The sequence below is a fragment of the Balaenoptera ricei genome, chromosome X (assembly GCF_028023285.1).
Source record: "Balaenoptera ricei isolate mBalRic1 chromosome X, mBalRic1.hap2, whole genome shotgun sequence".
NCBI classification, from domain to species: Eukaryota; Metazoa; Chordata; class Mammalia; order Artiodactyla; family Balaenopteridae; genus Balaenoptera; species Balaenoptera ricei.
This window is the reverse complement of record NC_082660.1, coordinates 135009121-135032464: the sequence shown is the minus strand read 5'-3', so window position 1 is coordinate 135032464 and position 23344 is coordinate 135009121. Positions and strand designations below refer to the sequence as shown.

The window sequence follows — 23344 nt, the reverse complement described above, 5'->3', positions numbered from 1 at the left end:
CTGCCATCTCTTCAGCCCCCCATCACTAAGGAGGCGCAGCATGTTATTGGATTCTGGGTACTGGAGAAAAATGCATCATGAAACAGGCCTTGCCAGTCACATGGAAACAGAGTATCCATGGGTGAAGTTGCCTGGTCCTGGTGTCTCAGTTTTGCGTGAAGGGGTGGCAGCTGTTCTTTGGGGGGAAACCTCTCACTTCACCACCTGAAGCAAAGCTGCTGACAACAGGGCCTCCATTTAGAGGCTCCCCTAACTGCCCGGGGGAGCTCTCCGAAATGCCACCAGTGACGAGCACCAGAGCACCACCACTGTTCAACCTCAGCACCCACTCTGCCCGGCCACCCATGGTGGCCCCACTCAGCGGGCAGAACTCAAGGCCATCCTGATTGCAATAGGGTGAGGCCAACCCGGAACACTGACCTCAACCACGTCCCTCAGGTGAAAGCTAGAATCTTACTTCAGTCCATTCTCTATTATAACCCGCTCAAAGCAGCTTAGAGCAACCTGCTAATCTTTGTCATCACCAATAATCACAGGAAAAACAGATGGAGAAAGGCCACCCCACCCCACTACCTGCAGCCCCCATTCCACGGGTCTGAGTGGGGTCAGATGGGTATGATGATAGGGTATTGCACTTATGATTTTTAAGATGACTTCTTACCTTTTACAGACACATACCAAAATATAATAAAATGACACATTTGGTATTTGTTTCAAAACGATTGATAAAACAAGCTATAATTTGATGATCATTATAGGTGGATGATGGACACATGGGGGTCATTGTACTATTTTCTGTATTTTTATACATGTTTGAATGTTTCCATAATAAAAAGTGAAAAAAAATTTTGAGTTCTTCTATAAAAATATGGAACAATGTGGCTCATACCGTTATGATTTGTATATAATTCATACATGTTACAAGCAAGACAACTTAATGTTGCCTTAAAATAGTACCATAAGGAGAAAAATGCAAATGGATGAATTCTAAAAAATTCCACACATCCACTAGTAGCTACAATTTCCAAATTCAATACATCATTCCCAAGGTAAGTTAAAAGGCAAACATTTTAAAAGGAAGGCCTTAAAAACACACGTTTTGCAAGGGATCACCTGCAAGTTTAAGAAGTTTATTCCAAGTTTTCCGAATTTTCAGAACTCATGAAGTCTCACAAATCCTGTGGATCAGTGCCTTTTCCAGATACTTTTCTATGAGCTCATTATTCATATATTCAACAGATACTGAGTACTTATTAAGTGTTTGGCTCCATGGATATAATGGTGAAGACACAAGCCTTGCCTTCCTGCAGTGGATATTCTAGATGGTACAATAGAAGGCCATTACAGAAAAATGTGTTAAGTTTCTAAGCATGGGTATATCTATAAACTTTTATTTTAAAGAAAAATTCTAAGAGTTGGGGTCATCCTGAGACAGCAGATTACCTTTGATGATAGAAATAATTTATTTCACATGTGCTGTTGCTATTGCTACTGTTCTCAATTCTTAATGCTTGGAATGTCACCATTTAAAAACTCTGGTTCAAATGTTATATATTTCATACTAACTGGTTAAATAGTAGAATTGGCACAGAGAAGCTACGGCTACCCCTGATGTTTTGACAAGAGGTAAAGAATATTCCACATTTCAAAGCTCAAAACCTTTTCTATTAAATAAAAATCCAAGAGCTTCTTCCCTCTTCCACCTAAAGTCACTTATTTTACCATAAATAAATCCTTTGGAAACCATCATGAGATGCATTATCCTGTATGATGGAAAACATCCCTAGATAATACCTGAATGCCTCTAAGTGACCATCCTAAGTGTATCTATTGGTTGGTTTCCCTAAAGACCTTCCCACCAAACACAATACCTTCCGCTCAGCATATGTATCTTTAGTACAAGTTCATTCCATATGCAGATTTTTCAACTGTAGTGCACACGCCCCATTTTGTCAGGATAATTAGAGCCAGTACAAGTAGTTCTCGTTCTGTAACCTAAAATCTACTACAAAAGAAAGTAGACGCCAAGATACCAAAACCTTTCATGCTTAAAAGCAAATGTATTCAGTTCCTTTCCATGCAGAACATAGTAAGGTATCTTATATGCTTGTTATTTCTTTTCCAAATCAAGTTTGGGACAACCTTTGAGGATCCACTCATGCTCCATGGTGAGCCATCTTGTACCATGTTCTGGTAAGTATCTTACATAGGGGAGAAAGGAATATTCTTGCTGACCTACAGATTAGTCAAGGGGGGAGTGTGCTGGGAGAAGAGTTAACGTCCACTGTCTCTTCCGTTGCCGTCAAGGTCATGGTGGGGCCGTTATCCACTTGTACCAACAGATGCCTACAGAAGCCATTCAGATACGCCATGGCAGGGAGGAAGGCACGGGAGAAGAGGGAGAAGAGGACGAAGAGGAGAGACTTGCTATCCTACGATGGAGTGAAGAGGCTGCTGGCTGGAAAAACCAGGAATAAGGAAGTGAAGTCATCCTCTTTAGGACGCCATACCAAGCAGAAAGCCTCCGAAAAATCCACCAGTCACTAGAACATTCTTCTTCACAAATGACACCACCTAGGAACAGAAGACAGCACAATGGATTACTTTGCTGAGGATATTATTAGGAAGCAGGACGCAGATCAGAAGGTGAGATGACGTGTCTTTGGATAAGGTAGTGGCGGGGTGCTAGCGCAGCGATCACATTCAAGGAATGCTTTTCAGACGGGACTTTGCAAAGAGAGAAGGCACCACATTCAGTAAACTGGTCTCTCCTCCAAACCTGTCCACACGTTGCTCCCGCCCACGCGTCTGTCCATCTATCCGTACACCCTCCTCTGAAACTTTATTTTCTCACATTCCTACAGCTTCCCACGCATGTGCTCTATCGACCTCCATCCCAGAGGGAACTTTCTCCCAAGTGCTACCATAGAAAAGTATTCACGAGGGGAATACACCCTGTAGCCTGGCCTACTGGTTTCCTGGACTTAAGTACAGGGGTTCATCTCCCTAACCCCACCCTGACCTTTCCCACTCCACCACCCAGCCTCCTGGGACCCTCGAGCCCCCTCATTCCCACTGTGCCTGTGTCTTCACTCCTCCCCGACTTGACTGGAACTATATTTCCCTATTTGACGCATTGTCTCTTGCCGTCTGCCCTCAGGGGGAATGAAAAAAATCATACAATTTCCTGACATCACTTCTTTCATTCATCATCTTTACTCATTCCTCAATTTGCTCAACCTTGGCTCTCAACTCCACCACCTGACTGTAACTGTTCTCGCAGAAATCACCAACGGCCTCCTTGCTGCTAAACACTGACCCGAACATTTTCATTTCCTGCTCCCCAAATACGACTACGGGCTCTCAGGGGGAACCAGCCACTCTCCCTGGGGCCTGTGGGGGCCAGGCCACAAAGAGGGATACTACAAACATTTGTGGAAGGAACCAATTCCAAACCTTCTGGGTAGTTTATAATAAGTGCCCACTGTAAGGCAACAGTCGGTTCTAATCAAACGTTAACCTTATACTTTTTATTATATACATTCCTGTATCACTAAAGAAGTTTTCAACAATCATGTATTACTTTTGTAAATGTCTGAAAAATAAAAAAATTTTTGAAGTGAAAAAAGTGTAAGTTTCATAACCTTGAGCTTGAGGAGGGATGGAAGGAAGGGAGGAAGCGGGAGGGACTTATCTAAGTGCACAAATGCCACGTTCCACTCTGGGCAATGGACAGCTTTTTTTATAAGAAATTTATTTATTTGAGGGGTTTTTTGTTCTTCTTTTTGAACTTTTCCATCTTACTACACTTTATTGAGGTATAATTTACATAAAGTAAGATGTGCTCATTTTTTCATTGAAGTGTAGTTGATTTACAATGTTGTGTTTATTTCTGCTGTGCAGCAAACTGATTCCGTTCTACATATATATGCGATCTTTTCAATATTCTTTCCCATGATGGTTTATCACAGGATATTGAGTATAGTTCCCTGTGCTCTACAGTAGGACCTTGTTGTTTATCCGTCCTCTAGATAATAGTTTGCATCTGCTGACCCCAGACTCCCAGTCCTTCCATCCCTCCCCACCCCCTCCCCCTTGGCAACCACAACTCTGTTCTCTATGTCTGGGAGTCTGCTTCTGTTTCATAGATTCATTTGTGTCGTATTTTAGATTCCACATATAAGTGATATCATATGGTGTTTGTCTTTCTCTGACTTATTTCACTCAGTATGATAATCTCTAGGTCCATCCATGTTGCTGCAAATGGCAAAATTTCCTTCTTTTATATGGCTGAGTAGTATTCTGGCAATGGACACCTTTGGCTGAGCACTCGCCACTACACAGAATCGTCTTTTTCTTTTTTTCTTCTTTAAAGGGAATGTCATTTTTTTAAAAAAAATATTTATTTATTTGGCTGCACCAGGTGTTAGTTGTGGCATGTGGGATCTTTTTTTTTTTTTAGTTGCGGCACGCAGGATCTTTTAGTTGCGGCATGCGGGATCTAGTTCCCTGACCAGGGATTGGACCCAGGCCCCCTGCACTGGGAGCGCGGAGTCTTAGCCACCGGACCAGGGAAGTCCCTCTGCTAAGTTATCTACCACTCATCTATCTGCTTTCCAACTTTCAAACATTTGCTAATATTTCTTGTCTCCTGGTATTCCCTTCCTGTTCTCTTGGTCCTTGTAGGTTTAACCAGGCACCTTCCTGACACCTTGATCCTGGTTTATTTCTCCCCGGTTAAGTGCACTTATATGTTTGGGACATTTGACATTTTTCCAAAGGTAATAAAGAAGTAACAAAATACATCCTTTTAAAAAAGAAGCCCTTCTCCTGTCTTGTTGGGAACCAGCTGCAAGCTGACACAGTCCTTGCAGCTTAAAGCATGGCAAAGTCCTGCTTAATTCCTGACAGGACCGGAAGAGTTATTAGAGAAGATATGAGTCTTGGCCCGTGAGGTTGCTTGTGGTTTCTCTAACTATAGTTTGTCCTTGGCATATTTTGGTAATCACAGTCTGTTCTCACGCATGTTTATATTCTGGTTCGCGGAATGTTTTGTACTATAACTTCAACATTAAGGAAATACTGTCTGATGATTCTGTCTTGTGATTTTAACAAAAACATGTATTGCCTACTGCAATCTATAAAAAGAGTTTTGATGGGAAATAAAGTGTGTGTGTGCTTGTACACCACGCTCCTGACCCCGTCTCTTCTTAATCCCCTCACGTGCTCTCAGGACTTGTTCCTCAGTCTAACAGCGACTGACGCTGTCCCTCCAGTATAATCTGACCTGATTTTATGCCTTAGATCAGAGGTTAGCAAACTACAGCCCGTGGGCCAGATCCAGCCAGTCACCTATTTTTAAATAAACTTTCATTGCAACGCAGCCACACCCACCTGCCTACCCATCGTCTATGGCTGTTTTCACGCTACACAGTGGAGTTCAGTAGTTGTGACAGAGATCACGATGCCTACAAAGCTGAAAACATGTACCACCTGGCCCTTTACAAAAAAAGCTTGTGAACCCCTGGGCTACACATTCTGGACATTTCAGAGATGTGTGTGCGTGGAGACAAAAACGTGACTCGAAACGATCAGCGTGGCTGTAAAAGCTACACCCTCCTCCTCCTCGCTTGCTGCTCCCGTCCCACCAGGAACCTGTTCGAGGCGTGTGCCTGCAGTAAAAGTCACCGAAGCTACTGGTCCTTGTGGGTTTAACCTTTTAAAATGCCGCTGAGGTGAGGATACCCCACCTGAGGCTGGCATGTGGTGCGTCTACCCCGCTTGCGCACACAAGGCCTCACCTCCTGCGCTCTGCCTGTGGCCCCCGCGGGCGTCCGGCCGCTCTGGCGGATCCTCAGCTGCTCCCGGGCTTTCTGCACGTCCTTCTCCACCCGCCGCCAGTCTACTCTGATGTAGCCAGTGTGGTTCGCAAGCTTTAGTTTAAGAAACGACAGCAAGAAAGGAGAAATGCAGGATCAATCACTGGAATATGTTACCAAAAACCCTTCTGAGTCTCTATCTTTGGAGGTATTTGCCATCCAGCTTTTTGTATTACAGCGACATTCGCCCCACAGCCACTCAGCATCCACCCTATGTGCGAGGCCCTGTGCCTGCCGACGGAAGTCCGCACACTGCCCTTCGATAACTGCTGGCGATCCTTTCGCTTTATCTATACTCTTACCCATCTCTATAAAATTAATGAGTTACTGTACTTTTTTTAATCAGATTGGAGATGATTAAAATACTGAAAATATACAGTGTTGGTAAGGAGGTGGGAAATGGACACTCCTATCACACCCTTACTGAGGGCGTCTACCAGCAGCCTTTTAGGGGAGCGGTTTGGCATCATCTGCCAACACTGAAACTGCACGTGCCATTATGCTATACCCAGAATGGCAGCTCTTGTCACAGCAGCTTTACTGGAAATAAACCAAATGTCCATCCGCACATGCATGAATAAGCAAATTGTGTTATGTTTACACAACAAGATGTTGCTCAGCACTAAAAAGAACAGACTACTTGTAGCAGCAACATAGCTGGATCTCAAAAGTCGTACACGACATCCAAGTTCCGATTCTGTCACTCCACCCTGTCTCCCCCACAGGACAAAGTACACTGAACAGCTACTTGGGGGCTCGGAAGAAAACAAGAGCCTCTGACTGGAGAAGCCCAGAGCCGTGTACTTCCCATATTTCCTAAGGTATCACCTGGCCTAGACTTCAGGCAGGACTCAGAAACATTCTGACAAAATTCAACACACATTCCTGTAAAAGCTCTTGGAAAAACAGAAACAGGGAGAACTTCCTCAACTTGATAAAGAGCATCTACAAACATACAGCTAACGTCAATCATACTTACTGGTGAAGGACTGAATACTTTCATCCAATGTTAACAAAAAGGCAAGGATGTCTACTGTCTCTATTCCTATTCAACACTGTGCTGGAAATGAAGTCATAGTGCAACAAGGAAGAACATAAGGTAAGAGGCGTCCAGATCAGAAAGGAAGAAGTCAAAATGTCACTATTTGTAGACATGTTTGTCTACATAATTTCAAAGAATCCAACAAAAAACAAACAAAAGCTCCTACACACAAAAAGCGAGTTTAGCAAGGCTGTACACTACAAGATAAACACACAAAATAAATTGTATTTCTATACGCTAGCAATTTGAATTGGAAATGGAAATGAAATTTATGATTTTACAATAGCTGCAAAATAATCGAATACTAGGTACAAATCTAAACAAAAATCATATAGGATCTGTACACTGAAAACTACAAAATGTCTGTTGAAGAAAGAACTCAAAGAGAAATGATTAAGCCAGAGTTATTGCAATCCCAATCCCAGCAAGATGTTTTATAGATATGTAAACAAGCTGGTTCTAAAATGTGTATGAAAAGACAAAGGAACTAGAACAGCCAAAACGATTTTGAAAAAGAACAGAGTTGGAGGGATCACACTACCTGATTTTACAGCAATCAAGACAGTGTGGTATTGGAGAAGACACACAGATTAATAGGACAGAATAAAAAGTACAGAAACAGACAACCCAATTTAAAAGAGGGCAAAAGACCTGAATAGATACTTCACCAAAAAGGAGATCTGGACAGTAAATAAACACATGAAAAGATGTTCTACATCAGTAGTTGTATCACTCTGAGTCCAACTGGGAGACAGCTTTAGGGCTCAGGGTGAGTGCCTGGGGAAAAGCACAAGAGCAACTAAAGCTCTTATAAGGTATCTCGGGATAAAACTGAACCACAGATGGACAAGATCTATATGGAAAAAATAACAAAAGTCTAGGCAAAGACATTAAAGAAGACCTAAATAAATGGAGAGAAAGCCTGTGTTCACAGCTAGACGATACAATATCATAAAAGATATTAATTCTCCCCCAATTTATCTATATGGTTCCCATGCAATTCCAGTCAAACATTTTTCTTCTTACTCTTTTTTTCCCCTCTTTTTGGGTGCACCATGCGGCACACGGGATCTTAGTTCCCCGACCAGGGATCGAACCTGCGCCCCCTGCAATGGCAGCGTGGATGGAGTCATAACCACTGGACGGCCAGGGAAGTCCCCCAATCAAAATTTAAACAGAATCTTTGAAAGGAATTGACAAGCCTGTTCTAAAATTTAGATGGAGAAGCAAAAGTACAAAAGCAGCCACAACGATCCTGAAGAATATGTGGAGGAACTTGTCTTGCCAACTATCAAGGCTCAGTAGATACAGAAAGTAGAGTCAGAGCCACACATATATGAACTTTGATATATGATAAAGGCAATGGTACAAATATTGAGAAAAGGAAGACATTCACTAAATGCTGCTGGGACAATAATCCGGATGAAAGAAAGGAAACTGGATCCTATGTCAAACCACAGCCCTGATCTCCCAACCTCGTGACTACCCTGGTGACAGGGCACATGCACAGCACAGACCCCCATGTCCCACCTGTCACTGCACTCCTTGCACATCTGACCCAAGCAATACCAGAATCCCAGTGCGAGGGTCCTTCCTGGAGATTATTCTAATGCCCATTACTTCTGTCAGTCAGAACCCCCAAAAGAAACAGAGGGTGCACTCAGCTTAAGGCATTTCAAAGCAATATGAAGATACTCCGGGAAACCACAGGGACAGAACAGGATTGTGGGTCTAGTGCAAGAGAGCTGTCACCGCACTTGCATCTGAAGCGGTGCGAGGAAGGAAAGATGACTGCAACCCAGAAGGCAACAGGAGGGGTGAGGAGGGGCCTGTCTGCTCACAGCCACAGGGAGGGAGCCAAGAAGCTACACAGGGGACGGGTCCGGGGCAGCTGCTGGCGCCTCGCTAGTCACAAGCAGGATGCTGCCGGAGTCATGCTACGGAGTTCCCAGGCTTGGGCAGAAACGGGCGGGCAGCTCTCACCATGTTTCTGAAACAAGGGCGCTTGGAGCACTGAGGCCGCAGGAGGAGCTGAGACCCGAGGGAGGGAGGGAAGAGAGGCCTGGACCCGCCCCAGCTCCCTGCTCACCCAGCTCCAGTCCCCTCTGGCTAGAACCCCTTGGGGCTGCCAGCCCAAGCGCCCACCCTCCCCTCCCCGAATTGCTGACGCACAGAAACTGAGATGATAAAAAGATGGTCATTCCAAGCATTGGGTTTTGAGGGCATCTGTGATGCAGTGATGCTGTACCACACCCGCCCCGGCCCACCAGTCATGAGCGGGCCTCTTCTGGCCTCTTCCACACACTTCGTTTTCACCTGACGCATCTGGAAAACTCACTCAAATTGTGATTCTAACGTGGGACGACCTCGCTAAAATGAGGGCTGCTACCTTCGAGAGGAGACAAAGAGCTGCGGGTCCGGACACTCCGGCTTGGCTGCACCTCAGAACCACCTGCAACTTTAAAAATACTCCGACATCCAAGCAGGCCTCCCGCCCGTGAAGTCACACGGAGGTGGGGGGCAGGCCCCAAGCACCAGTGTTTTATAAAATTCCCAGGTGATTCCAATGTGGACTCAAGTTTGCAAACCAACTGTACACAGCAGCCTCAGGGAACCGGCAGCCGGTGGTTCAAAAACAAACTCCACGCCAAGGGCCAGCAGAGGCCATCTGACCAGTGTCATTTAGCCCTCATGTCTCTCATCGACTTAGTGTCTAAGAATAAATCATATCACAGGGCACTTGCATCACACCTGGGATTTCTGAAATCACACTTGCTTCATATTTCAAGTGGTCTTGAAAACCCTGGAAGGGAGCTATGGTAAGGAATATGCACGTGTCCCCATGTTATAAATGACAAAATGTAATCCACCTAGTAATTGAAGAAGTCTGACTCAAAAGGTTACTAGCATTTCAAATGGTACATGAAACCGTCTCAAGTAACAGAGCCCGGACTGTGTGTGAGGACGGCCAGGGAAACACTCCACATACAGACCTGAAGCAGGAAAAATCCACCTCCCAGAGCTGTGGCAGCCAACCTTCCAACCTTCTGGAATATGAAACCAGTGCACCTACAAAAATCAAGTTAACAAGCTGTCAGACAAACACAAGCATGGACTTCTAACAACATTCAGAGCCTACTTACCTTGGGATGGTCCAGCTCCTTCCTACTCCAGGCATAAAGCCCGAACCCTCCAGAACGAGGGAACGGCAGAGGCTCCGACCTCAGAAAGACCCTGACTCAGATCTTGGCTCTACTACTCACTTCATTTTGTGGTCTTGAGCAGATCCCTTAAACTCCCAAGCCGTGTTTTGAAAAGATGACTCTGGCTACACTGTGAAGAATGGATCAACAAAGGAAAAGATAAAGCAGAGACCCCAGTCGGCGATATGGGAGAGAAATGGCGGCAGGCAGGGAGCAGCCCTGAGAACTCTTGGTGAAGCGAGTAAACACGTGACTGTGTATGAGGCCAGAGTGGCCGCACGGGATGAGGGACAGGCTCTCAGTGCCATCTTCTCTGGTCGGCATCATGATCCAAAACACACGAGCATTGTTAGAGCTTCTTCTCTGGTCCCCTGGCCTCCATTTAGCCCCTGGGAGTCTATCCTCAACATGCGGTCCTTCTAAAACAAGGGTCAGCAAACAAAGCACGGCGGGGGAGCCCAGCTGGCCTGCTGCCTCTGTCTGTAAGTCAGGTTTCACAGGCGCACGGCCACACCGACTCCTAACATACTGTCCACAGCCGCTGTCTCCCTACAACGGCGGAGCGGAGCAGGTGCGACTCAGGCCGCGTGACTGGCAAGGCCTAAAACACTTACCACGTGGCTCTTAACAGAAAACTCTGCCCTGAAGATGGCGTATAAAGCCCTACACTTACATCTAGGCTCCCTTTACCTCTCTGCCCTCATTTCCTACCACCTACTGCTTGGTACACTTCAGTAGGAGAAAAAATATATCAATATCAATAAAACATTGCATGGAGGACCTCACAAGGATTTTAAATGTTTTTAAACAAAAGCTAGGTATATCTCAGAAGGGACTCCTAAACTGGAGAAGTGATAGGACTAGTAAATAAACCGTTAGGACTCATCTTAATTCTTAAATGTGATTATAAGCTGAAGTAAACTGCCTGTACCCTGTATCCACTGGCCCTAAGTCCCTGACGTGAAGGCATTAACTGACATTTTGCAGCTAAGATTCATTAATGATAAAGGCAACCAACTGGATCGTTAACTAGCTCTTATTTCTCCGATCTTTTTTTCAAAAACCTAACATGGATAAAGGTGTTTTTCCCCTCCAAAGAAATTTGGGAGAAAAAAATGAAGTATATATAAACTCCAGCAATTTTCTTCTCAGTCTCTTTTATCTTTAAAATTACTTCTGTAGAGTAAGGTACAGAACACATGTGGAATTTTTTTAAAGCCATGTGTAAATGTGTCCCAGAACAAGAATCAAGACTCAATTATATAAGAATAAAAAAGATATCTAGCACCCAATAAGGTAAAATTCACAATACTGTCATCCCATTAAAAACTACCAGGCGGGCAAAGCAGGAAAACAGACCCATAATGATGAAAAACGAAGTCAACTGAAAGCAACCTAGAAATGGCACAAGTGACAGAATGCTGACAAAAACATCAGAAGCTATTATGATTGTATTCCATGTTCAAGAAGCTGGAGGAAAGATTCCACGTAATAAGTAGGGACAAGGAACATATTTTAAAAGGATACAAATCAAACTTCTACAGATGAAAACTATATGTCTGAGATGAACACTGTACTTGATGGAACTAACAGCAGTTTAGATACTGTAGAAGTAAAGATTAGTAAACATGACATAGCAATAAAAACTATCAAAATGAAACAGAAAAATACATGAACATGGTTGTAATATTGAAATATAGTTATACACTGGGGAAAACTGGAGGATGGGCTCTCTGGATTTTTTTTTTTGCATTTTTTAAAATGTATTTATTTATTTTTATTTATTTTTGGCTGCGTTGGGTCTTCCTTGCTGCGCGCGGGCTTTCTCTAGTGGCGGTGAGCAGGGGCTACTCTTTGCTGCGGTGCGTGGGCTTCTCATTGTGGTGGCTTCTCTTGTTGTGGAGCACGGGCTCTAGGCACGCAGGCTTCAGTAGTTGTGGCATGCGGGCTCTAGAGCGCAGGCTCGGTAGTTGTGGTGCACAGGCTCTCTGGATTATTTTTAACAAGCACCTGTGAATCTACAGTTATCTCAAAATAAAAAGTTAAAAAAAATAAACAGTGTCAGTGAACTACAGGAAGATTTCAAGCAGTGTAATAATATGTCTAACTAGAACTGCTGAAGGATAGAAAATATTTGAATAATGAGAAAATATTCTAAATTTGATGAAAACTGTAAATTGATAGATCTAAACAGCTTAATGAACTCAAAGCACAAAACAAATGATAAATATCTTAAAAGCAGCCTGAAAGGTGGGGGGAGGGACATATTAGGTACAGAGGAATAAAATTCAGAGATAGCACATTTCTCATAGAAAATAATGCAAGACAAAAGATAATGGAACATTTTTAAAGTACTGGGGGAAGAAACAACCCTGTCAATCTAGAATTCTATACCCAGTAAAAATATCTTTCAAAAACCAAAGATGAAATGAAGACCTTTCTCAGATATACAAAAGCTGAAAAATAAATCATCACCAGCAGCCCAAAAGTACAAAGAATGTTAAAAGTGGAGGAAAATGATACCAGATGGAAATCTGCATACACACAAAAGCATGATGAGCACAAGAAATAAACTATAAGGGTAAATATGAAAGGTTTCATTCTCATTATTTAAAAATATAAGAATTAAATATTTAATGAAAAAATGTAAAACTTAAATGTATGACAATGAAAACCAAGGGTAAAAGGTAAAATGGAAGTATACTGTTTTTTTTTTTTAAGATTTTTTTGATGTGGACCATTCTTGAAGTCATTATTGAATTTGTTACAATACTGCTTCTGTTTTATGTTTTTGGTTTTTTGACTGTGAGGCATGTGGGATCCTAGCTCCCTGACCAGGGATTGTACCTACACCCCCTGCATTGGAAGGCGCAGTCTTAACCACTGGGCCACCAGGGAAGTCCCAGAAGTATACTGTTGCAAGAGCATTACACTCTACATGAAGTGGTATATCTCTTGACGATAGACTGTGATAAGTAAAAGATACATCCTATAAAACCTAAAGCAACCATTAAAATTACACAATTAAGAGACATAGGTAATAAACCAAGAAAGGGCATAAACAGAATTATGAAAAATATGTGATTCAAGCAACAAAAGAACCAAAAAGAACGAATAAACTCGACTTCATCAAAATTCAAAACTTTTGTCCATCAAAGGACATTATCAAGAAAGTGGAAAGACAACTTAAAGAATAGAAGAAAATATCTGCAGTCATGTCTGGTAAGAATCTAATATCAAAAACATATAAAGAATTCTTACAACTCAAGAACAGAAAGACAAACAACTCAGTTTCTCCAAAGCAGATGTACAGATGGCCAACCAACACATGAAAAGATGCTCAACATCGTCAGTCACCACTTCACACCCATGTCATGCCCACTAAGGTGGCTATAATGTTTTTTTTAATGAAAATAATAAGTGTTGGCGAGATGTAGCCATAACAAGGAAAGAAGTCCTGACACACACTGCAATGTGAATGAACATCAAAAACACGATGCTCAGGGGGCTTCCCTGGTGGTCCAGTGGTTAAGACACCCTGCTTCCACTGCAGGGGACACAGGTTCAATCCCAGGTCGGGGAACTAAGTTCCCGCATGCCACTTGGTGCGGTCCCAAAAAACCAAACCAAAACAAAACATGATACTCAGTGAAAGAAGCCAGACATACAAGGTCACATATTGTATGATTCTATTTATATAAAATAGGTAAATCCATAGAAACAGAAAGCAGACAGATGGTTGCCAGGGGCTGGGGAGAGGGGAGAATGGGGAGTAACTGCTCAGCGGGGATGGGGTTTTATTTTGGGGTGATGAAAATGTTTTGAACCTAAAGAGAGGCAGTGGTTACACGAAAGTGTGAATGTACTAAATGCCGCTGAATTGTACACTTTAAGATGGTTGGTTTCATGTTATGTAAATTTCACCTTAATTTAAAATATATATATATATTATACACACATACACATTATACCTATTTTTATTACACACACGTATATTTGATCCAAAAGAAAATAAAGAACAGAACACCCAGATGGTAAATTTAAACCCAATGATGACAAAAATAAACTTAAAGGTAAATAGTCTAAGCACCCTAATTAAAATGAAAAGATTGTAAAATTGGATTAAAAAAAGGAAGACCCACCTATATGCTGCCTATAAGAAACCCATATTAAAGAACTGTTTTTAAAAAAATATTTATGTATGTATTTATCTTGGCTGCGCCAGGTCTTAGTTGCAGCACTGGGGATCTTCATTGCAGCATGTTTAGTTGCAGCATGTGGGATCTTTAGTTGCGGCATGCAGACTTCTTAGTTGCAGCATGTGGGCTCTTAGTTGCGGCATGCAGTGTGAACTTCTTAGCTGTGGCATGCATGCAGGATCTAGTTCCCCGTCCAGGGATCGAACCCGGGCCCCCTGCATTGGGAACGCAGAGTCTTACCCAATGGACCACCAGGGAAGTCCCAAGAAACCCATTTTAAACATATAGACTCCACTTTCCTGAACTTTGCCCCATGTGCCTCTTCCTTTGGCTGATTTTGTTTTTAATATTTATTTATTTATTTATTTATTTACGGTTGTGTTGGGTCTTGGTTGCGGCCCTTGGGATCTTTCATTGTGGCATGTGGGATCTTTCATTGCAGCACGCGGGCTTCTCTCTAGTAGTTGCGGTGCACGGGCTTAGTTGCTCCGCGGCATGTGGGATCTTCCCAGACCAGGGCTCAAACCCATGTCCCCTGCATTGGAAGGCAGATTCTTAACCACTGCGCCACCAGGGAAGCCCTTGGCTGATTTTAATCTGTATCTTTTTGCTGTAAAAAATCGTAACCATGAATATACCAGCTCTCAGTGAGTTCTGTGGATTCTCCTAGGGAATTATCAAACATGAGGGTAGTCTTAGGGACCCCCAAACTCTGCAAACTAGTAAGTGACTTTGGCAAGATTGCAGTATACAGGATCAATATACAAAAATCAATTGCACTTCTATAATATAAGCAATGCACAATGAGAAAGTGAAATTTAAAAAGTAATAGCATTTACAATAACATCAAAAATATGAAATATTTAGGGATAAATCTGATATAAGATGTGAAAGACCTACCTACATAGCATTGTTGAGAGAAATTAAAAGAAACCTAAACAGGGAATTCCCTGGAAGTCCAGTGGTTAGGACTCAGCGCTTTCACTGTTGAGGGTGTGGGTTCAATCCCTAGTCGGGGAACTAAGATCCTGTAAGCTGCACGGCCCAGTCAAATGGAGAGATAAACCATGTTTACGGATCAATGCAATCCCAGTCAAAATCTCACCAGAGTTTTTGTAGAAATCGGCAGCAAGCTGATTCTAAAATTCATATGAAAATGCTAAGTACCTAGAACAGTCAAATCAACTCTGAAAAGCAACAGAGTTGTAAGATTTACACTACCTGATTCATGACTTATTATAAAGTTACAGTAATCAAAACGGTGTGATATTAGCACCAAGACAGACAAATCAGTTTAACAAAGAAGACATATAGTCAATTGATTTTCACCATAAGTACAAAGGCAATTCAGTGTAGAGGAGTATAGTCTTTCAACATTATCATGTGGGCACAATCAGATATCCATATGCAAAAAAAAAGACCTTGGATTCCTACCTTACAACATATACAGTAAGTAAATCAAAATGGATCATGGATCTAAATGAAAAATCTAAACCTATATATCATATAGAAGAAAACACAGAAGAAAATCTTGGTGACCCTGGATTAGGCAAATATTGTCAGACATGACTCCAAAAGCTAGAGCTATAAAACAGACAGTTGATAAACTGTATTTCAAGATTAAGAACTTCTGTTCTTTGAAAGACACTGTCAAGATAATAAGCTACAGAGTAGAAGAATATATTTGCAAATCACATATCTAAGACTTGTGTCCAGAATACATAAAGAACTCTCACAACTCAGCAGTGAGAGAAAACCAACTCCCCAGTAAAAATATGTAGAAAATATCTAAACAGATACCTCACCAAAGACATATGGAGAGCAAAAATAAGCTCATGAAAAGATACTCAACATCATTATTCATCAGGAAAATGTAAATTAAAACCACAATGAGATATCACTTCACAGCCACTAGGATGGTTGTAATCAAAAAGACATTATGGGGCTTCCCTGGTGGCGCAGTGGTTGAGAATCTGCCTGCCAATGCAGGGGACACGGGTTCGAGCCCTGGTCTGGGAAGATCCCACATGCCGCGGAGCAGCTGGGCCCGTGAGCCACAACTCCTGAGCCTGCGCGTCTGGAGCCTGTGCTCCGCAACAGGAGAGGCTGCGATAGTGAGAGGCCCGCGCACCGCGATGAAGAGTGGCCCCCGCTTGCCACAACTAGAGAAAGCCCTCGCACAGAAACAAAGACCCAACACAGCCAAAAAAAAAAAAAAAAAGACATTATGCCAGAAACAGACTGAAAGATATAGAAAACAAAATAGTGTTTACCAGTGGGCAGAGGGAAGTGGGGAGGGGCAAGATAGGGGTAGGGGATTAAGAACTATAAACTACTATGTATAAAACAGATAAGCAACACGGATATATTGTATAGCACAGGGAAGTACAGCCATTATCTTTTAATAACTTTTAATGGAGTATAATCTGCAAAAATACTGAATCACTACACTGCACACCTGAAACTAATATAACACTGTAAATCAATTATACTTCAAAAAAAAAAGGACATTATGCCAAGTGTTAGTGAGGAGGTAGAGAAACTGGAACCCTCATACACTGCTAGGGGAGATGTAAGATGTAAGACGATACTTTAGAAAACTGCTTGGCAGGTTCTTAAAAAGTTAAGACATTCATCTACTATGACTCAGCCTAACTCTTTCTAGATATTTACCCAAAAGAAATGAAAGCATATGTTCATACAAAGGCTTGTACATAAATGTTAACAGCATTTTAGCCCAAAAGTGCCAACAAACCAATATTCATCAAAGGGGAATGGATAAACAAACTAGTTCATCCATACAGCGGACTACTACTCAGCAATAAAAAGCAATGAACTAGTGATACACACAACAGCACAGATGAACCTCGAAATTAGTATGCTCAGTGAAAGAAGCCAGACAAAAAAGAATACATACTGTATAATTCCATTTATATATAATTCTAGAAGATGCAAAGCGATCTATAGTGACAGAAAGCACTTACTATGTGGCCCTGGTCAAGTAAACCTTTCTAAGCCTTAGTTTCTATTCAATGAGGATAGATAATAACAATAACAATTTCAGAGCTGTGAGAAGGAAATGAGATACCTATATAAACACCTAAAATAGTACCTGGCATGTAGTAAATACTCACTATGTGTAACCATTAAATAGCACTTTAACATTATGTTTAGACGTATACTATTCATTAAGTGATCAATTTCACAAGTCAATGTATTTTCATTGGTTAAAAGAGATGGTTCCTATAACCTCAACACTGAGTCATGCAAAAAAGGATACTGGACATCTTTTACATCACTTACCATCCAGTGACACCTCCAATTAACAGCTGGGTTGCCACGTTATACTTTTCAGCTGAAGGCCCAGATTCCTGCCCAAACAGCTTGCGCCACCATGGCTGCTTTTTAGCAAGTTCTGCAAGGTCCAGTGACTCAAAATTTCCCTCAAAGTTTCCTACAAGAATTAAGATACTGAATAAGAAAAGTTACTTTTACAATAAATCACTAACATTCCTAACCTAGATAAAGAAATTTTTAAGGAAACAGAGACAGTTGTAATAAGGACATCTAAATATTAATCTATTTTAAAGAGTAAACTGACTCTGAAATTCTGACCAGCAACTTTTGAAAATCAGACTAAAATCAACAAATATCTCAGAGGAAAAAAACCTAGACAATTTAGAATCTGTACTCTAGTTTTTCCCCTGAAATTTAAAAACAACCAAAAGGACCTAGGAAAAACTGGTAGTAATACTTAATAATGCATCCTAAATGAAATGAGTTTTCTTCATTTGCCTCTCCTTTTCAGGAGTAACTCAATACTATTCAATAGCCCACAAATTCACAAATCCTCAGTACTATGTGTATCTCCAGTGATAATAAAGATAGGAGGTAACCCTGAGAAAACCATAATTCAAAAAGAGTCATGTACGACAGTGTTCACTGCAGCTCTATTTACAATAGCCAGGACATGGAAGCAACCTAAGTGTCCATCGATAGATGAAGGGATAAAGAAGATGTGGCACATATACACAATGGAATATTACTCAGCCATAAAAAGAAACGAAATTGAGTTATTTGTAGTGAGGTGGATGGACCTAGAGTCTGTCACACAGAGTGAAGTAAGTCAGAAAGAGAAAAACAAATACCGTATGCTAACTCACATATATGGAGTCTAAAAAAATGGTACTGATGAACCTAGTGGCAGGGCAGGATAGAGAACGGACTTGAGGACACGGGGAGGGGGAAGGGTAAGCTGGGATGAAGTGGGAGAGTAGCACTGACATATATACACTACAAATGTAAAATAGCTAGCTAGTGGGAAGCAGCTGCATGGCACAGTGAGATCAGCTCGGTGCTTTGTGACCACTTAGAGGGGTGGGATAGGGAGGGTGGGAGGGAGGCTCAAGAAGGAGGGGATATGGGGATATATGTACACGTATAGCTGATTCACTTTGTTGTACGGCAGAAACTAACACATTGTAAAGCAATTATACTCCAATAAAGACATTAAAAAAAAGATGTAACGTTTAATTGAGCTGTTACTATTTACCAGGCACTGTGTTAAGGAATAAACATGTATATATAATTAAATACACAGAACAAAGTAGGTACAGAACAAGGTACTATTTATTAACTCCATTTTGTAATTAAGAAGTAGAGGCTCAGAGGGTGATTTATTTGCCCAAAAAGGGAAAGAGTTAACAAAATGTCTAATCCCTCTCTGTGTGGGAAAATAAATTTAGTGAAAGAGGCAAAAGAACTCTACACTGTAAATGAGGAAACACTGCAGAGTTGCAATCTCAATCAAAAAGTAAGTTTTTACCTAGAAATTGAGAAGCTGGCTCTAAGATGTATATGGAAGTACAAAGGACCTAGAGTAGTATTCCAGTTACTATGGCTATACAACAAATTACCCCAAAACTTCATTCACAGAGCAAAACAATCACTTTCTATGCTCCCAGACTCTATGGATCAGGAATTCAGACAGGATACAGCTCGTCTCTGTTGCATGACGTCTGTGGCTTCAGCTGGAAGAATTACAGGCAGGCGTCTGGAATCACCTACTACATTCACACATCCAGGCTGCCTTGCTCTGGGTTAGTTTGGGCTTCCTTACAGCATGGTGGCTAGGGTCAAGGGTGCCTGTCCCAAGAAAGGGAGTAAGAGAGTGAGGAAACTCAGGGGCTCAGCAGAAGCTATATTACCATTTCAGACCGAGCCTCCAAAGCCATGCAGTGTTGCTTCCACTGTATTCTGTGGCAGCAGTCACAAACTTCCACTCAGATTCAAGAGGGAATATAGACCCCAGTACTCAGCAGGAGGAGTGTCAAAGTCACACGGAAAAAAACCGCATGTGGAATGGGGAGATACTGCTGCAATCACTTAGGAAAATACAATGTGCCACCAGTGGCCAAAACAACTGTGGGGGAAAAAACAACAAAGTTCAAAGAATTTCAAGACTTCTTATAAAGCTACAGTAACACACAGGTAACTAATTTCAAGACTTATAAAAGTACCCTATTTGACACAGTGTAGAACTGACCTAAGCATATAAAAATATATCAGTGGAAGAGAATATAGAGTCTAGAAGTAGATCTACACATACAGTCATTTGATTTTCACATGGCACCAAAGTTATTCAATAGGGAAAGAAAGTCCTTTCAACAAATTGTGTTAGAACTATTAGGTATGTGTACTAAACAAAAAAACCCTCAATCCCTACTTTACACAATACACAAAATATAATTGAAGAATTAATTCAAGATGGACCATAGATACCAATTTAGCAAAACCAAAATATGGATGTTTAAGGAACTGGGCCTTCTATGGCCTCACAAGTAGTTAAATGAAAATTTTTGTTCTAACGTAACAACAAAACATTACTGCTGTGTTGAAGAAGAAACTCCCTCCCTGGGTTAAAGAACATCACTGAAAACAAGAATGAGTTTTGAGTTTTGTTTTAATGTCATTTTAACAAGCTCCTTAGCTCAATAGAGGGCTCCAGCCAAAAGGGATCAAATCAGAGACACTGAGTTCACCCAAGGTCACTTAGTCATTCAACACACACTACTAAGCACTATGCCGACCAGTCAGCAGCCTTGCTTGTGAGCCCAGGAAAGCAATGATTACAGTATTATGTGATCATCAATATGATAAAGATTGAAATTCCTAATGTCAGCCTCAAAGTTTCTCCCAACAATTTCCTAGGTGCAAATATCTGAGCAACCTACACATTTTAACTAAATAAGGGCAGTCTGCTCTGCAGGAAAATAATTCCACTGTGCATTCCAACACCTGAGTCACCTCAATTCAGGTGTGCTGGTAAACGGTTTGGGTTTTTTTAGATTTTTTAAAAATCTGGACCATTTTCAAAGTTTTTATTGAATTTGTTACAATATTGCTTCTGTTTTATGCTTTGGCTTTTTGGCCGGGAGGCACGTGGGACCTTAGTTCCACGATCAGTGATGGAACCTGCACCCCCTGCACTGGAAAGCGAAGGCGTAACCACTGGACCGCCAGTGAAGTCCCCAAGTAAACGTTTCACAAGCGCGCTGGGGTGGGGGGAGGGCTGACTAGTAGTGTATACCAACATCCAGGGTGTGACGTCACTGAAGTGTGACAGCGCTGAACGCAGAGCTGGCAAGAGACGCGGCTTATCACGCTACGTTATTTCCACCACACAGACACAACAGATGTCCATAACCTCAAGAGTACAGATAATAACTAAACATGGCAAACAATAAGGAAGTAATAAATTTTGAGCATTTTCACTGTTTTTAACATAATTTATGTAATCTTAAATTTATATAATTGAGTTTTTGATAATGGTTCTGTGAGCCAGTACTGAACTGAACATAGCCTGAAGCATTCAAAGAAGTAGGATAAGAAGCACAACTGAAAGACGTGGTCCACTGTGTATTTTATTACAGGCTTTTTTTTTTCACGGACTCTTCCCTTCACTGAGTGGACTAAATAGGCGATTTCCAAGAACCATACCACGTGTACTCTTTCAAAACCATCAATAGCGCAAGTAGAGGCGGCCTGCACGCGGAAAGATGCCGGCCGGGTGTTTGAAATGACAGTCCAAAGGGACAAAGAACCTGCGTTAGTCTCAAGGTGCCAGAGTGCTTCCGGGAACAGGGACAAAATGTCTCCAGGCCGAGGCTGTCGGGGGCGGGGCCGGAAGGCGGAGGAGCCCGGCCGGAGACAACACCGAGGGCAAGTTCGGTTCCAGCCAGGCCACTGACCTTGGCCGGACCTCGGGAGCGGCCGGGCCACGGACGAGCTCCGGGCGCCCTCCCCGCCCCTGCGGCGCTCAGGCCCCCCCAGGGGCGCTGCTGGGCCTGGGAGGCGCGGAGCCTGTCCCCTTCCGGGGCCCGGGAAGTCGGCTCCTCGCGGCGCCACCGGCGCGCGCGCTCGTCCTTACCTTGACTGGCTGCAGCCATTTCGGCGAGCTCCTCTCGCGATGACACCCGTAGGGGCTCGGCTCGGTAGGACGCGGAGTGGCGCGCCGCCGTCGGCGCTAGCTGGCTTCCGGCACGTGGGGTAGATGTTTCCATTCCCATGGCGGCGGCGGAAGAGGCGGGGCGGGGCGGGGCGCGGGGCGGCTATCCCCTTCCCCGCGCGCAGCCGCTTCACAAGGCGCCAAGGGGGGGGGTCACAAACCCCGCGGCCCCGTCCCCCAGGCGCGTCGGGACGCGCGTGCGCGGAAGGCCTCTCGCGGAGGAGCTACGTCGTTGCGCGTAGTCTAGCTCGCCGCTCGCCTGGGAGGGGGTTCCCTGTGCGCGACCGCAGTGCGGCCTTTCCCCACTCCTTACTTTACTAAAAATAAAGCGGGCTTGTAGTGGTTGTTCATGTCAACATTGAGCACGTATTTATCAGTGCTTGCAGTCACAGTGACCGAGACGGGCTCGGAAAGGGAAGCGCTCGCTGCCCGCAGGGCCCGCCGAGCCCTTTAACCACGTGCCGCGGCGCACCTCCCCGCCCCAGCCCCAAGCGACAGCTTTCGCTGTTACTCCGTCTCAGTTCACGGCAACGCCACCTTTCCAAAACCCTTGCTGTTATTCTGAACTCCTCTTTCTCAAAGCCCACAAACCCAGTTCGTCAGCAACCAGCAGAAGCGCCACCTTCACAATGAATCCAGCCCTGCTCGCCCCTCCACTGCTTCCGTCCCAGCCCAAATCACAGTCGTTTCTCGCCCTCAGTTAACAGGTCACCTGCTCCTACCCTTGTACCACTAAAGCCTATCCTCTCCGCTGCGGCCAGAGCTCACGACCCTCCCCTGCTCAGAACCCTACCATGGCTCCCTATAGCCCTCGGTGTATGAGCCACAGACCCTTTACTAACATATAAGCTTCTCAGGCACGCCTTCCAGGACCATCCTCATTTAAAATTGCGGCCTGGTACACCCCTCCTTCCCCTTCTCCTACTTACTTTCCTTTTGGGCACAGTACTTACTTCACCTTCTAACATACGTAAGGTCTTCCTGTCTTTCAGGTATTGCTTACGGTCTCTCAGTTGTTTCTCTTTCACTGCTCTGCACCCAGTGCCTAGGACACTCACTGTCTGGTTAGGACAAATGGGTAGGTGTGTGCTCTTTGGCAAACCATTAACCTCTCTGCCCCTCAGATGGTTCATCTGTACTCACTTTGCAGTCTTATTGTGAGGATTAAATCACATAATGTGTAAAGCACATGACAGAGAATTATCACTCTGTATTGTGACTATGTGTCTACCTTTTTCTCCCTGCCGCTGCAGCATGACTCCCAGAAGACAGAAATTGGATTTTATTCGTCTCTGAAGCATGGACGTATAGCAAAAGGATTAGGAGCAAGACTTCTGGAGCCAGATTAAATGGGTTTGAATGCTACAATTTACAAACTGTGTGACCATGGCCAAGTTGCCTAACCTCTCTGTGCTTCAGTTTCATCACCTGTACAATGAAGACAAGAATGCTTGCTGCATTAGAAAGCACTTAGAACAGTTCCTGGAATATATTACATGACAGCTATTATCTCT

General features: G+C 43.1%; 1 protein-coding gene across 1 annotated transcript; it reads right to left on the bottom strand.

Moving 5' to 3' along the window:
• Positions 1-1109: 1109 nt before the first annotated feature.
• On the bottom strand, positions 1110-21944 carry FUNDC2 (FUN14 domain containing 2). Its single transcript, XM_059910234.1, has 5 exons — positions 21753-21944; positions 17627-17777; positions 9915-9990; positions 5802-5933; positions 1110-2574 (listed from the first exon to the last, which is right to left on the bottom strand). Exons 1-5 carry the CDS (start codon positions 21889-21891, stop codon positions 2497-2499), a joined length of 576 nt encoding a protein of 191 aa, XP_059766217.1. The 5' UTR covers positions 21892-21944; the 3' UTR covers positions 1110-2496.
• Between the last annotated feature and the right edge of the window lie 1400 nt (positions 21945-23344).

Bases quoted from the DNA above. Each gene is read 5' to 3' on its own strand.
- FUNDC2 (XM_059910234.1), bottom strand. From the start codon at position 21,891: ATGGGAATGGAAACATCTACCCCACGTGCCGGAAGCCAGCTAGCGCCG. The intron at 17,778-21,752 runs GTAAGGACGAGC...TAATTCTTGTAG, and splicing joins AATGGCTGCAGCCAGTCAAG to GAAACTTTGAGGGAAATTTT. The intron at 2,575-5,801 runs GTGAGGCCTTGT...TTCTGTTCCTAG, and splicing joins CCACAGGCAGAGCGCAGGAG to GTGGTGTCATTTGTGAAGAA.